This window comes from Microtus ochrogaster, linkage group LG1, assembly GCF_000317375.1.
Source record: "Microtus ochrogaster isolate Prairie Vole_2 linkage group LG1, MicOch1.0, whole genome shotgun sequence".
NCBI classification, from domain to species: Eukaryota; Metazoa; Chordata; class Mammalia; order Rodentia; family Cricetidae; genus Microtus; species Microtus ochrogaster.
Genome location: NC_022027.1, coordinates 45,239,397 through 45,253,790, shown reverse-complemented (window position 1 = coordinate 45,253,790; position 14,394 = coordinate 45,239,397). Strand labels below are relative to the sequence as shown.

At 48.0% G+C, this 14,394-nt stretch overlaps 1 protein-coding gene across 1 annotated transcript in view; it reads left to right on the top strand.

The window, feature by feature from the left end:
• The window catches only part of Ppef2 (protein phosphatase with EF-hand domain 2), a 24,263-nt gene that overhangs the window by 1,919 nt on the left and 7,950 nt on the right, over nucleotides 1-14,394 (top strand). Inside the window, exons 2-12 of the mRNA XM_005359611.1 lie at nucleotides 1,157-1,284; nucleotides 1,427-1,484; nucleotides 2,555-2,718; nucleotides 4,089-4,203; nucleotides 5,106-5,152; nucleotides 6,264-6,430; nucleotides 6,980-7,016; nucleotides 7,094-7,243; nucleotides 9,309-9,701; nucleotides 12,815-13,000; nucleotides 13,680-13,822. Coding sequence (XP_005359668.1) covers nucleotides 1,157-1,284; nucleotides 1,427-1,484; nucleotides 2,555-2,718; nucleotides 4,089-4,203; nucleotides 5,106-5,152; nucleotides 6,264-6,430; nucleotides 6,980-7,016; nucleotides 7,094-7,243; nucleotides 9,309-9,701; nucleotides 12,815-13,000; nucleotides 13,680-13,822 — 1,588 coding nt within the window. The remainder of the gene's footprint in view (nucleotides 1-1,156; nucleotides 1,285-1,426; nucleotides 1,485-2,554; nucleotides 2,719-4,088; nucleotides 4,204-5,105; nucleotides 5,153-6,263; nucleotides 6,431-6,979; nucleotides 7,017-7,093; nucleotides 7,244-9,308; nucleotides 9,702-12,814; nucleotides 13,001-13,679; nucleotides 13,823-14,394) is intronic.

The window sequence follows — 14,394 nt, the reverse complement described above, 5'->3', positions numbered from 1 at the left end:
TGTAGCAGGCTTTTTCTTTTGAGCCACTAACCAGCTCCCAAATCATGACACAGCAACTTATTGGTTATAAATGCTCAACCTAGCTCAGGGTCATTTCTGACCACCTCTTTCAGCCAGTTTCTCTTTATCTTTTGCCGCAGCAGGCCTTTTACCTTTCTTTCCTTCTGTGTATCTTACTTTCACTGCTTCTCAAGTCTGGTTGGCAGCTGCCTGGCTTCTTGCCCTGGGTGCGTCCCTATTTTTCTCCCTCAATCTCTTTTCCTCTCCTTTTTCTCCTCATATTTATTCTCTCTGCCAGCCAGCCCCATCTGTCCTTTCTCCTGCCTCACTATTGGCCATTCAGGTCTTTATTACACTAATCAGGTGCCTTGGACAGGCAAGGCACTAAACAAACGCAACACAAACAAGTGTAACACATCCTTACATCATTAAACAAATGTCACACACCTTTGCCTAGTTCAAATAATATTTTACAACACATATGTTTGGTGCCTTCAGGGCCAGAAGAGGGTGTCAGATGCCCTGGAACTAGAAATACAGACAGTTATGAGCAGACACATGGTGCTGGGAACGGAACCTGGCTTCTCTCCAAGAGTGGCCGATGCTCTTAACTGCTGAGCCAACTCTCAGCCCCACAGAGGTTCTTGTCAAGTCATCGCATGTTTAGCAATGGACCCACGGCACTAGCCTACAGATGCAGTTACTCTGATAGGCCGAAGAGAAGCAGGAAGGTGTTTCTTTAGGTGAAAAGATGACTTTTCTTGACTTAACCATCAAGGAAAAAAAAAAGAGCATAGATAGCATCATTATAATCCTGGTTTCCAACATCCACCAGGTAACTGCAAATGTCTCCATTCAGACAGGGGTCAAGGTGAGGTAAAACTTTCAAGAAGTGAAAATCCAATAAACTGTCAGAGGTATTAGCACCGTCAGTCATGGCAGGGATTCGGAGGGATGGTGAGATGGGCATGAAGGACCAAACTCTGTAACCAACAGTAAGATGATGCCTTCCTTCTGGCATTTCCATGTAGAGTTGTCCCCACCATCTTCTCCCCACCTTTACGGTGGGTCAGGGTCTGCACACCATCCTCCCCTGCTTCCTGCTCCATCTCTGGGAGTTCCTGCTCACAGGCCTGTGTCTTTGTCTGTGTTACAGCCTTCAAGGCAGCGGCCCTGATCCAGAGGTGGTACCGGCGCTACATGGCCCGCTTGGAGATGAGGCGGCGTTGTACCTGGAACATCTTCCAGTCTATAGAGTACGCAGGACAGCAAGACCAGGTCAAGGTATGCCGGTGGGGATGGGGGACTGCCTGCCAGCCGGGGCAGCGGGCCTGGTGCTTGAAGGAAGGTTCATCCGATCCGAACCACTCCTGGATCCCGTTTCCCCTCGTTTTTAAAGCTAACCTTGTCTGGTTTTTTTCCACAGCTCCATGATTTCTTTAGCTACCTTGTGGATCACTTCACACCCAGCAGCCACCACGAGAGTGAGTACGGGAGCTGCCATGTGACTGGTCTTCCGTCAGTGTGGGCGGGGTTACACAGAGGGTACGTGGGCTGGGGAATCTGGTGAGAGTCCGGGACTGAGTGAGCTGGCTGGCAAATGACAGAGTAAACCTTTGGCCTGGGCTCTCCTGTAAACACACCTGGAGGCCAGAGTTTAAGTGCCAGGAGCTGGTTTACTAAGTGGCAGGAATCCCTGGAGGTGGGGGTGGGGCAGGGGTGGACTGGGATGGGGGGAGTGGAGAGAGATGCAGGTAATGGGAGAACCACCAGCAACTCAGGAGGCCTGGGAAATAATGAAAACTGAGCCTCCAGACACCAGGACCCTGGGGCCGTGTCAGCCTGGGTGTCCCTGGATGAAGACCTCCTGGAGAGAAGGATGTAGGGAGAGTTGACTCCATAGCCTTTCTGGTCTGCCACTCATGGTCCCTGCAGTACAGCAGTGAAAGCCTTGGCCTGGGCTTCCAGAGGTTGGCAGCTGGAGGAAGCTTCAGTGCTGGGAATGGTCTTAGACCCTGCTGTGCGAATGGCCCAGAAGCTTTTCCTTCTTGTCTTGCTCTGACCTTCCTTCTGACTTCACAGGCCTCTGCGTTTCTGGATTTTCTCTGACTCATATTTTGATTGTTAAGGGGAAAAAAAGATTTATTTTAAAGCATGTGTAGATGTGTGTATGCACATGTGAGTGCAGGCACCAAAGGAGGCCAGCAGAGGGCACCAGATCCCCCTGGATCTGGAGTTAAAGGTTGCTGTGAGAAGCCAGAGTGCTAGGAATCTAACTCAGGACTTCTGGAAAAGCAAGCACTCCTAATTGCTGAGCCATTCTCTCTCTATCGCCTGTTTCTGGTGATTTTTAAAAAGTAAACATAGCTAGATATTAACTAATGATTGTACTGTCTCAGAAATAGAACCTCCCTCCTGGGCCCTTCCTCATCTCATGTTTCTTTCCCTGTCATATCCTGGGCTGGAGCCAGTGCCATGACAGGGTCCCACTGCATTAACAATCCCACAAGGTCTATTCCTGAGCTGGCCTGCCTTTGCCCTCTGTCTGGACTAGGGGACTTCCTGAACCGCATGTTCACTGAGGAGAGATTTGCCCAGGATGTGGAGATAGACTACGAATCCATAGAGGTGCCCGACAGTTACACAGGGCCACGCCTCTCCTTCCCTCTTCTTCCTGACCATGCTACCGCCCTGGTGGAAGCTTTCAGACTGAGACAAGTAAGCCTAAGTGGGAATGTGGCTGCCTGCTGACTTGCATTCCTGAGTAAAAACAGACCAAACCAGTGCCGAAAGTGTAGTCAGGCTGCAGTGGTCCATGAGCCAGTCTCTAATATCGAAACCTTTGCCTTGTTCATTCGGCCCATGGGCAGAAGGGCCAGGGATGCTGGGATGCTCCCGCTGAGCTGAGCACTGGGGATGCAGTGGCTCTCGTGCAGCTGACACACTAGTGGTGTAGGAAGACAAGCAATACACCAATGAGAGTCAGTACAGAGAGCAATGAGAGCTAAGGAAGAGGGGGCAGGAAAGGCGGCGGTTTTACAGAGTCTGGGACGAGATGTCCTGCAAAGGTCCAGGGTGGTGAGGGACCTGAGCTATCTGAGAATGGAGTATTCTAGACAGAGGAGCAAGTACCAAGGCCCTGTGGTCTGTTCAGGGACCTTCGTGGACTGTTCAGAGACCTCGGGAAGGCCACTGTGGTTAGCGAGGAGAAATGTGGGGACTAGGTAGGAGATGCAGTTGGCAGAAGCCTTCAAGAATGACCTTCCAGCTTGCTCTTTAAAATAGCGGGGCCCCGCCGGGCGATGGTGGCGCACGCCTTTAATCCCAGCACTCGGGAGGCAGGTGGATCTCTGTGAGTTCGAGACCAGCCTGGTCTACAAAGCTAGTTCCAGGACAGGCTCCAAAGCCACAGAGAAACCCTGTCTCGAAAAAGAAAAAAAAAATAGCGGGGCCCCATGCCTCACAGCTTTAATCTCAGAATTTGGGAGGCCGAGGCAGGCCGATCTCTGTGAGATCCAGGCTCGCTGGGTCTAGAGAGTGAGTTCCAGCAGTCAGGGAGACAGTTCATAGTGAGAACCTCTCTGACGTAATTATGAAACCATAGCGCTGTGTGAGACTGGCGTGCAGGGTGAGGGCTGAAGCAGGGAGACCTGCCGGTAGACAACGATCCAAGCCAAACACTGTCTTGCTTTGAAACCCCCATGGCCAGTGGGGTGAGAAGTGGCTCGGTTCTGAGAGGCCCGTAGTTCACGGTCCTCCCACTCTCTGCCAAGATGAAAGAAAGCAGTGTAGGGGTCGGAAAACTGTTTCCTAGCAATGTCAAGACCCGCCCACGCTACCAGTGTGCGCACTAATACCTGCTTTGCTACTACAGACGTGCACTGCTCCCTAGGGGCAAAGAAGGGTTTTATAGACTAGACGGAAAGAGGGGGTGGCTCTATGTTTACAGAAGGGAGAAATGAGAGAGAAGAAATGAAAACAGTTGAGTGAAGAGGTTCCTTTTGGGGTCCAGGGTTGGCTGGGCATTCTCCAGCAAAAGTGGGACCGCCAGTGTTGTTCTGTTCTGTCCCTTTCCTTCCTCCCAGTAGCAGCTCCATGCTCGCTACGTCCTCAATCTTCTGTACGAGACCCGGAAGCATTTGGCCCAGCTGCCGAACATCAACCGGGTCTCAACCTGTTACAGCGAGGAGATCACAGTGTGCGGTAAGTGCCCGTGGGAGCCGCCTTCCCTGGCTAGACACAACCCAGAAAACACTGCCGTAGCGAGGAGTCTGGAGAAGGAGCTGAGCCGGCGGGAACATGATGGCAGGTGAATAGCGTGTTAGCTCACCATTTACACATACGTTCCACACTTCCTTAAAGGGGACGTGGCTTGGAGAAGCCGTTCGTAGTGACCCCAAGCTCACATTCCATCCTGAGAACAAAATCACGGCAACAACTAGCCAACCAACAGCAAAGAACAAACGAAGAAACCCCACCTGGCCTTTTGTATGAGCAGACGTATTATTTTTTTGTACTTGAGCCAGTTTCAAGGCTTATGGAGTATCGAGACTTATGATTCCCGTCCATACACACGTCTCTCCCACGGGGAGCCGTAGCAGCCAATCTTCGCCATTCGCTGGTAGCATCCATGCAGAAAGAAGCTCACGCTCCAGCTGAGAGAGGTACACACAAGGGGTTGCGAACTGGTCCAGCTGATGTGTCCTGCCCACTCTGTAAGCATCTGAACATTAAGAATCATTGTTTCTACATGTGAACAGGAGATTTCTTATGATGTTTGGATTTGGTAACTTCTCTTGAACAGTCTCCCAACGCTGGCCCCAAAGTGAGCAGCAGCTTCTAAGGAAAGTCTCTCACCCCTTACAACCCTGTATCATCTTCCCCATCTCCGCTTCAGCAACAGCACAGATTAGTTACTGTTCGTGAGAATCGTGAAAAAGAAAAAAGAAAAAAACATTTTCAGCTTTTCCATATCAAGGTGAAAGGGAAGCATTGTCCTCAGAGCAGTAACTGTTGGTTCTTTCACTTGCTTGGGTTTTTCCAGGCACAGTAGTTTTCTCTCTAAAGAAGGGTCACCATGAACTATTATTCCTTTTATCTTTTAGGAGATCTACATGGCCAATTGGATGACTTAATATTTATATTTCATAAGGTATGAACATTTAAATTTAGTTACTTTCTTGCTCTGAGGCTTAAATTAAAAGTTTAAATATGCCTTCCATTACACAAACAATTAGTCATAGTCTGGTTTTTAAAAAAAGATTTATTTTTATTTTATATGTATTTTTATTTTGTCCACACTTATTTCAGCATACGACATGCATGCAGTGCCCATGGACGCCAGAAGAGGGCGCTAGACCTCTTAAAACTGGAGTTACACATGGTTGGGAGCTTCCGTGTGGGTGTGGGGAACCAAACCTGGGCTGTCTGGAAGAACAGCCAGAGCTTTTAACTGCTGAGCCATCTCTTTGGCTCCAATTGCTTGGATTTTTTAAATATTATTTTAAATGATTTATGTGTCTGTACAACACATGACCTAAAAGTCAGCTTTGCTTTCGGTTCTGGTTTATTTTCATAAAATTTAGGCAAACCCAATGATAGGCAGTTGGAACTATTATTAAGCAATTGATTCCCTATTTTTCCAAATAAAGAAGATTACTATGAAAGCAACCAAAGTTTGTTTTTATATCCATTTTAGCTGTAAGTAGAATATATAACAAAGTGCATAAATCAATATTTTATTAGTACAATATTACTTTGTATGTACTGTATTTCCAAATCATTGTATATAATAAAAATAAAACATAAGATATATATATACATATATATATATTTACAAGATAAGGTGTCTCTGTGTAATAGTTCTGGTTGTCCTGGAACTCACTTTGTAGACCAGGCTGGTCTCGAACTCACAGAGATCCGCCTGCCTCTGCTTCCCGAGTGCTGGGATTAAAGCTGTGTGCCACCACCGCCTGGCTTGGAGCTTAAAAGTGACTTCCATGTCACAAGCCAGCATCCTTTGGTCCACACTGCAAGGCAACACTGTGTCTCTGATGGGCATCCTGTCCTCAGCCTCTTTGGAAAGGAAATATAGCACGATGGGGAACGCTTCCCTCTTCGCTGGTGTTTCCCTATGGAGGAACCCGCAGATCACAGGACTGACTATTTCTGACCTAGCAGTCAGATGCCTGCTGCCTTTAACCTAATATTCTCTTCCCCCTCCTTCTTTTCCCCTCCTCCACGGCCTCTTTTTGGGTTGGAAGAATGGTCTACCATCGCCAGAGAGGGCGTATGTGTTCAATGGTGACTTCGTGGACCGAGGCAAGGACTCAGTAGAGGTCCTGATGGTTCTGTTTGCCTTCATGTTGGTTTATCCCAAAGAGTTCCATCTTAACCGAGGGAACCATGAGGATCACCTCGTGAACTTACGGTACAGGCCCAGACGCGCTGGCTGTTGGGTGCCTGCTTTCAGTTGTAAAAGTTACTTCTCTAGAGTCCCTTATTACAGATGACTTTAAACATGGTTTTCCTAGGGCTATGGCTGTAGCCAGCGATGGTGCCCTTGCCTAGCATGCCCAACGCTCTGGGTTCAATTACCAGGAAAAAAAAAGTCTTCTAATTTCTGAAAGAACACACAGCATACAATATTTTAAAAGATTTTTCTTTAACTTTCATGTTATTTTACTATTGTAATAAGAACATATTTCTAATATATAAAATTTTTTAGCTTGAAAACAATAAGGATTCACACAGAGAAACCATTAAATCTAGACAAACAAAAAGAATAGAATTTAAATATCTCATAATTTCTCTACCCAGAAATAATGGCAAAATTGCAAACTTCTTGATGATGACTCCTAGCTCTCTCTCTTTTTTAACATATTCTAAGGGCACAAAAATAGAGTAAGCACTTTTGTAAGATGTGATCACGCCATGGCCTCTGTCACTAAATGCATCTTCATGTGTGCTTTGTGTCCAGATACGGCTTCACCAAGGAAGTGATGCAGAAATACAAGGTGTGCCCCTTCCCAAGTCACCCTTCCCCCGCCTCAGGCTGAGATTCGCGAAGCTGAACATCTTGTCGGTTTCACAGATACACGGGAAGAAAATTCTAAGGACGCTTCAAGACGTCTTCTGCTGGCTTCCACTGGCCACACTGGTTGATGAGAAAGTCCTTGTTCTTCATGGAGGGGTCTCAGACAGGACAGACTTGGACCTTCTGGCTAAACTAAACAGGCACAAGGTACTAATTCATGAGCCGATAGAAATCCCACCTCTGTTTGGTCACATTGTTAATGGAAAATAAATGTCACCTTGCATGGAGACATTAGACATGTGAGCATGTGGAGAGAAGGCTGAGGGTTCACAGCTGGGCTCAGGGAGCAAGTGTGTGATAATCCATTAGCAATGTCTGTCATGGTCACATAAGAGGGGAGACCAGTGCTGTGTGTTTGTCATCCTTGATTTAGATAATTCTAATTACCTGTCCCTTAATGCCATCATCTGAAGAACCTCTACTTCCCAAATGATTCCTATCTGAATCGTCTCCAGCCCCCACACTTAATTTTTAAAATAAGGTTTAAGCGAAATTTCTTATCTGTTTGCGTGCTTTGCCTGCATGTATATATGTGCACCATGAGTGTGCCTGCAGGGATCCAGTGAGGCCATCGGGTCCCCTAAAACAGGAGCTTCCGATGTCAGTGAACCACAATTTGGGTGCTGGGAATTGAAGTTGAGACCCCTGTAAGAACAGCAAATGTTGCTCCATCTCTCCAGCCCCCATATTTAATCTTAGCTGGCCCTCCCACCCATCTCCTCCTCTCTCCCTCTTCCTGCCCCCACCCTCACTTACATTCCTGAGAGTGTAGGGCCCTAGGACCTAAAGCCAGTTCTTCATTTTTTTTCCCTTGTTAAGTCTACATGTTGCCTGGCACCTGATTTTTTTTTGAGCTTGATATTTCACAAACTTTGAGCTCAAACCGTCTGTTCAGCTATGTTTCCATCTGGAGGCAGAGACAGCAAGCCACGGGAGAGCCAGTTATCTCATGGGGAGAACCCTATGGAACGCTGAACGCACTGAAGTGGGAGGGACTTTGGAAAGAGTCGAAGCAGCAGTTTGTTTTCATGGCTCAGCACATGCTAACTTCCTAACATTTAGCTGGCAAGGCTTTTGGCAGGGCTGGCACAGCTGCCTGTGGGGAGTACCGCGGGGCGTGGAGCCGCGGGGGGGGGGGGGCGGGGGCGGATCCAGTTAGGCTACTGGGTCCGGAGCAGTCTTGGTATCTCTGCATCTCATAGAGCTGGTGAGAACATGGGTTGGCTTACGTGAATTGGGCAGAGTACACCTCACCAGGAAGCCTCAATACACTGGAACCCGAAGTCTCCCATAGAGCCGAAGTTAGGGTAATGGAACCCTTAAAGTTCCCTGCGAGGTGACGTGGGGTGTGTGTGTGGGGGGGGGTGTCACAGCTTTTGTTTGAGTCTGCAGTGGAGCAGGCTGACTAAGAACTGGGGGATCTCAACCCGTCTTTCTCCCAGCTGTTGTTAGGAAAGGGTCCGGCAGCTCCTGTCCAAAGTCCTTACAGCCTCCTTGCCTCTACACAGTGTGGTCTCTTCCCAGCACAGTCGTCTCGCTGGCCCTCTCCAGGACCTTTATTTGTTCTTGTCCTAAGCCAGTCCACCCTAGGTTTTTTGTCTAGCAAGAGTCCGCTTTTCTCGATTCTAACATCAGCCTATCAATCGAGGCAATCCAGGACTTCCAGCAGATGGCGCCAAACCCCTCACAGAATAGATGGTTTGTTTGGTTTTTTTTTTTTTTTTCTGTGTATCCGGTGTCAGAGGCATGATCTGCTCGTTCACGTTTTATGCCCTGGTCCCACTACTGTTCCATTCGCGGGTATCATTAAGCAAAAGAATGATTCCTTAAAAACAGCATGATAAGACTCATGTTGTACACAATTTTCCCTCGGAGATACAAAATGTTACTATGGGTTTTTTTTTTTTGTGAAAATATGTTAAATATGAGTACTTTAACCATGAAATACAACAACAACAAAAAAGATATAAGCATGCCAATCACGCGTTTGAATGTGGTGGTGCTATGGAATTGCTGTCCAAAGTTCTAACAGTCGCTCTCAAGATCTGGGCTTGTCTCGGCCCAGGAAAACTGCAGAGAGAAGCATGGTTGGTGGCCCCCAAGGTTTAGGACTGGCCCGTATGCTGGAACCATAGTCTGAAAAGACAGTGTTTCATTCTTACAACTCTCTGCGTGTTTATTTGTTTGCTTGTTTGTTTATGGACACATTTAGATTGTTTCTACCATGAGGTGCAAAACAAGAAAGGAAAGTGAGAATTGGGAGGAGCAGAAGAGAAAAGCCAACCAAACAAGCTCTGGACAGAGACCTACTCCATGGTTTCTTCCGCAAAGCCGCTCTCTGCCTTCGTCGCCTTTTCACCCGGGCTCTGGCTCTAAGGCCTACAAAACCTGCCGCTCCTGCAGCATTCCCTGCAGCTCGCTGAGCCACAAGGAGCAATCCTGGCAAGTGCGGCGCTCTGTGGACCTGGAGCTGGAGCGGTGCCGGCAGCAAGCTGGCTTCCCAGGGATCAGAGAGAAGGGGGAGCCCTCGCCCTTGGCCCCAGACACCCACTGTGATGTGGGTGCGGGACAGACACTGGAGCCCACTCCGGAGGAGTGGAAGCAGGTAAGTGTGGCTAGCTGCTGCTTCTGAGGATATGCCTGCCGTCTAGGAACCAACAGATCTGAACTACTGTAAAAATGCAGAGATTGCCCAAGGGCCCTCTGAAAGAATAAAAATACGAAGAAGTGGGGCGAAGTGGGTACCTTTGGGGGATGGAGGGGGGCTGCCATGGTATGCCACTAAGCAAACACGCCACACACAACAAAGTTAACACAGGAGGTTTATTATGAGAAGGGGAAGAGTGAAAGGCCACGTCGGAGTGGGGACAAGAGAGGCAGGCAGGTGGGGGGGATGGGGAAGAAGGAAGAAACAAGAGGAAGAAAAGCAAGAGAAACGAGAGGAAAGAGGTAAGAGAGTGAGCTGTGTCTGGCGGACACTTTTAAAGGGTGCACACGTCGCATAGCTGATGGTGGAAAGGCTCCTGGCGACTGCTGATGACGTAAGAGCTTTGGCGGCAGAAGCAGGCTGCTGCCCCAGAGGAAACGAACACCCACTTTCTATCAGGAAGATGATTAGTTTTGTCTAATAACTCATGTTAAGTTTGTAATGAGTGGGGAGAGGCTGCAAGGGACTGTCGCCCACAATGATCTGTTTCAGGACTTGTATCAACTGGGGATGCAGGTTAGGTCAGTGGATTCTTTTACATGCTGATTTTATGCAAGAAGCTGGCCACTATAGTGCAAAGCTTCGAGAACTGGCCAGCAGCTTCCGGCCCCTGTTGGCAGGAAAGTATGGGCTTCACCAGCTCTCTGGAACTCTGTCATTTGGCTGCTACTCCCTACCTGCAAGGGTGTCTGGGAAAGTGTTTATAGCTAGGCACATTGCTGTCCCAAACACAATCATTCTGTCAGGACAGAGGAAAGCAAATGGGGTAGATATGGCGGTGGCCCCGAACAGTATGGCCCATCATTTGCCAAAACAGTTGACTCAGGCTAACTGGAAGAGACATTTTGCAGGGGCAAGACCACGTCAGAGAGGCCCCGAAATGGCTGGCTTGCTGTCTTGGTTAGGTATTGTTGTTCTGGTTTGACTTTGTATTTTGAGATGTGGGTTTCTTTGTGTAGCCCTGGCTGTTTTGGAACTCACCACATGCCAGGCAGGCACGCCTGCCTCTGCCTCCCAAGTGCTGGAATTAAAGGCATATGTGACCATACCTGGCTGCTATTTCATTAGGGTTTCTATTGCTGTAATTAAACACCATGACCAAAAGCAACTTGGGAGGAAAGGGTTGATTTTGCTTCTACTTCCACATCATGGTCCACCATGGAGGAAATTCAGGGAAAGAGCTCAGACAAGGACCTGGCGTCAGGAGCTGATGAAGGGGCCACGGAGGAGTGCTGCTTACTGACCCTGGAATGCTCTGGCTGTTTCCTTAGGTACCCCAGGACCACCAGCCCAGGGGTGATGACCTCCCTGTGGGATGGGCCTGGTGTAAGGATTATTAATCAAGACAGTACCCCACAGACTGGCCTGTAGGCCAAGCTTACTGAGGCATTTTCTCAGTCATGTCCCCTTGTCTCAGATAACTCTGGCTTGTGTCAAGTGACATCAAACTGTCAGCACACACGGCGACCAGGTTGGAGGTGATGTCGGTGGTTTGGGGCAGTTATAGATCTATGAAAACTTTATGGTGGTGTCATTTGTCATCTGCAAAAATGGCAGTTTCATAGAGTCCATCCAACAAAGAGAAGAAAGGAGGGTGAAGAACAGAAGCCACACTCTCCCCGAGTTCTTGATCAGGGCTTCAACACCAGCATACACTTGAATTTAAAATGGAGGCCTCTCCTTTCATGACACCTGACCCAATAGTGTGCAAATAATTCAAATGCATTTTTCCTGGAGAGTACATTCTGGCAGTATTATTACCATCCCTCCAAATCTGTGGTCCCTGCTTCTGTGTTATGTAAGACCGGCAATGGATACTCTCCTGAGTGTGAACAAGATGGTGGAACTGCTGGAAACACGTCTCAGGTCTTCTGCAGCTTTCTGTTGAAATCCTTAAGTTGCTTCAAAAAAGCAAAATGTTTGTTAAGCTTCTCCAGGACCACGGCTGGGGCCCCTGAACACCACAGGGAAGACTGTCCTGTCATTTCTAGTTCTGCCTTCGCTTTGGAGCCAGGGTGGATGGGCCTTGGATGCAGGCTCTGAGGGTAACAGCCCTTATCCACAGCTGCTCCCCGACCAATGCAATCGCTTCTGCATGCTGACCTTTTATTTTTTTTTATTTTTTTTATTTTTTGGTTTTTCAAGACAGGGTTTCTCTGTGGTTTTGGAGCCTGTCCTGGAACTAGCTCTGTAGACCAGGCTGGTCTCGAACTCACAGAGATCCGCCTGCCTCTGCCTCCCGAGTGCTGGGATTAAAGGCGTGCACCACCACTGCCCGGCGCATGCTGACCTTTATATAAGATTTATATCCAAGAAAATGGGTCTGTGCTTGCCAGCCAATAGCCATGTATGAGTGTACATCCACTTATGAAATAGAACATTTCTAAGCTGCATGCCTGTGATCTCTATTCTCGGGAAGTGGAGGCAGAAGGATCTCAGCCAGCCTGGGCTACGTGAGACCACGTCTCAAAACAAACAAACAAACAAACAAACACAAATGAACAAGGAAGAAATCTCAAACACTTGGAGGCTGAGGTAAGTGGGTCATGGTGAGTTCAAGGACAGCCATGGCTGCTTAGCAAGACCCTGTCTCAAAACAAACAAGCAAATAAACAACCCAAGCAGACAAGAAAAAGACGAGACAAATCTTTTTAAATGCAGCGTTGGCATCCAAAATATAAACATGGGGCTGGAGAGATGGTTCAGTGGCCAAGAGTAAGAGCACCGTGGGTCCCTCATCCAGGACCCTGAGTTTGATTCCCAGCATCCATAGGATATCTCAAAACCACCTGTAACTCCAGTCCCAGGGAACCCAACACCCTCTCTGGTCTCCTTGGACAAATAAAACTTCAAAATAAATGTGTCCAATATCAATTGCATAGAAATGGATTCATTTCCATCTTATTTTTCCCTTCTTTCCTCCCTCCTCTGCTTCCTCCTCCCCACTGGCTTCCTCCACCTTCTGTTTTTCCTGTGAGTGACTAAGTGGTTGTGGACCTTGATCTTCGCAGGTGGTGGATATTCTGTGGAGTGATCCCATGGCTCAGGAGGGCTGCAAGGCCAACACTATCCGAGGAGGAGGCTGTTACTTCGGGCCTGATGTGACAGAAAAATTGCTGGAGAAATACAAGCTGCAGTTCTTGATTCGCTCACATGAGTGCAAACCTGAAGGCTATGAATTCTGCCACAACCGCAAGGTGGGCTGAGCTAGGGTTTGTTACCTACTTGCCCAAGAGAACTAGGTACTGTTGTGTGTGTGTGTGTGTGTGTGTGTGTGTGTGTGCACGCACGCATGTGTGCGTGCATATGTGCACATGGAAACATGAAGTTAACACTGAGTATCTTCTTCAGTGCTCTCCACCATATTTGTTGAGGCAGGTCACTCACTGATTCTAGAACCTACCAATTCATCTAGCCTGGCTGGCCAGTAAACACCAGGGGTCTGCCTATCTCTTCCTCCCCCGCACTGAGATTACAGATGGGTACCACTAGCCCAGCTTTTTGTGTGCATGCCGGAGGGTCACACTCAGGTCCCCGTGTTCCACACAGCAAGCACTCTCCCAACAGAGCCATCATCTCCACTTTACAATCTTACCTTGGACTTTTACGACTTCTTTGTTTTGTTTTGTTTTTGAGACAGGGTCTCTCTACATAGCCCTGGCTATCCCGGAACCCACGATGTAGACGTGGCAGGCTTCGAACTCGCAGAGATTTGCCTGCCTCTGCTTCCCGAGTCTTCCTGAGATTAAAAGCATCACCACACCCAGCTTTTAACATTTTAGATTTGAAGCAGCCCCGACGTGGGTTGGTCAATGAGGTTGAGGATGAAGGTTCTTCAGTGTGCATACATGCCATGACATTTCTGTTTTGATTCAGGTGTTGACCATCTTTTCTGCCTCCAACTATTATGAAGTTGGCAGCAACAGAGGTGCCTATGTCAAACTGGGACCAGCCCTGACTCCACATATTGTGCAGTATCAAGCTAACAAGACGACACACAGCCTAACCATGAGGCAAAGGCAAGATTTTCAATGAGTGGTTATCAGAAAGAATTTTTCCAAGTGGTGGTGGTGCACACCTTTAATCCCAGCACTTGGAAGGCAGAGGCAGGCGGATCTCTGTGAGTTCGAGGCCAGCCTGGGCTACAGAGTAAGTTTCAGGACAGCCAGGGCTATTACACAGTGAAACCTTGTCTGGGCGGGGGGGAGGAGAGAACAAAAGAAAGGAAGGGGGAAAAAGGAATTTTAGTGTTTTGAAACATTAGATGTCATTATTTTTATTCAAATTCTCCAGAATTTAGCTACGTTCCTATTAATGTCTAGAGTAGACATTGTACCAGAGTCCCTGTCTTGTTCTCTTTGTTGCTGTTTTTATTTTATTTATTTTATTTTGTTGTTAAGTTTCTTTTTCTTTTGGAGACAGGGTCTCACTGTGTAGCCTTAACTGGCCAGGAACTTGCTATGTGTACCAGCATGGGCTTGAACTCATAGAGATTCATTGGCCTCTCTGTCTTCTGAGTGCTGGGATTAAAGGTTTTTGCTCAGCACTGGTTTCTTCTCTCTCTCTCTCTCTCTCTCTCTCTCTCTCTCTC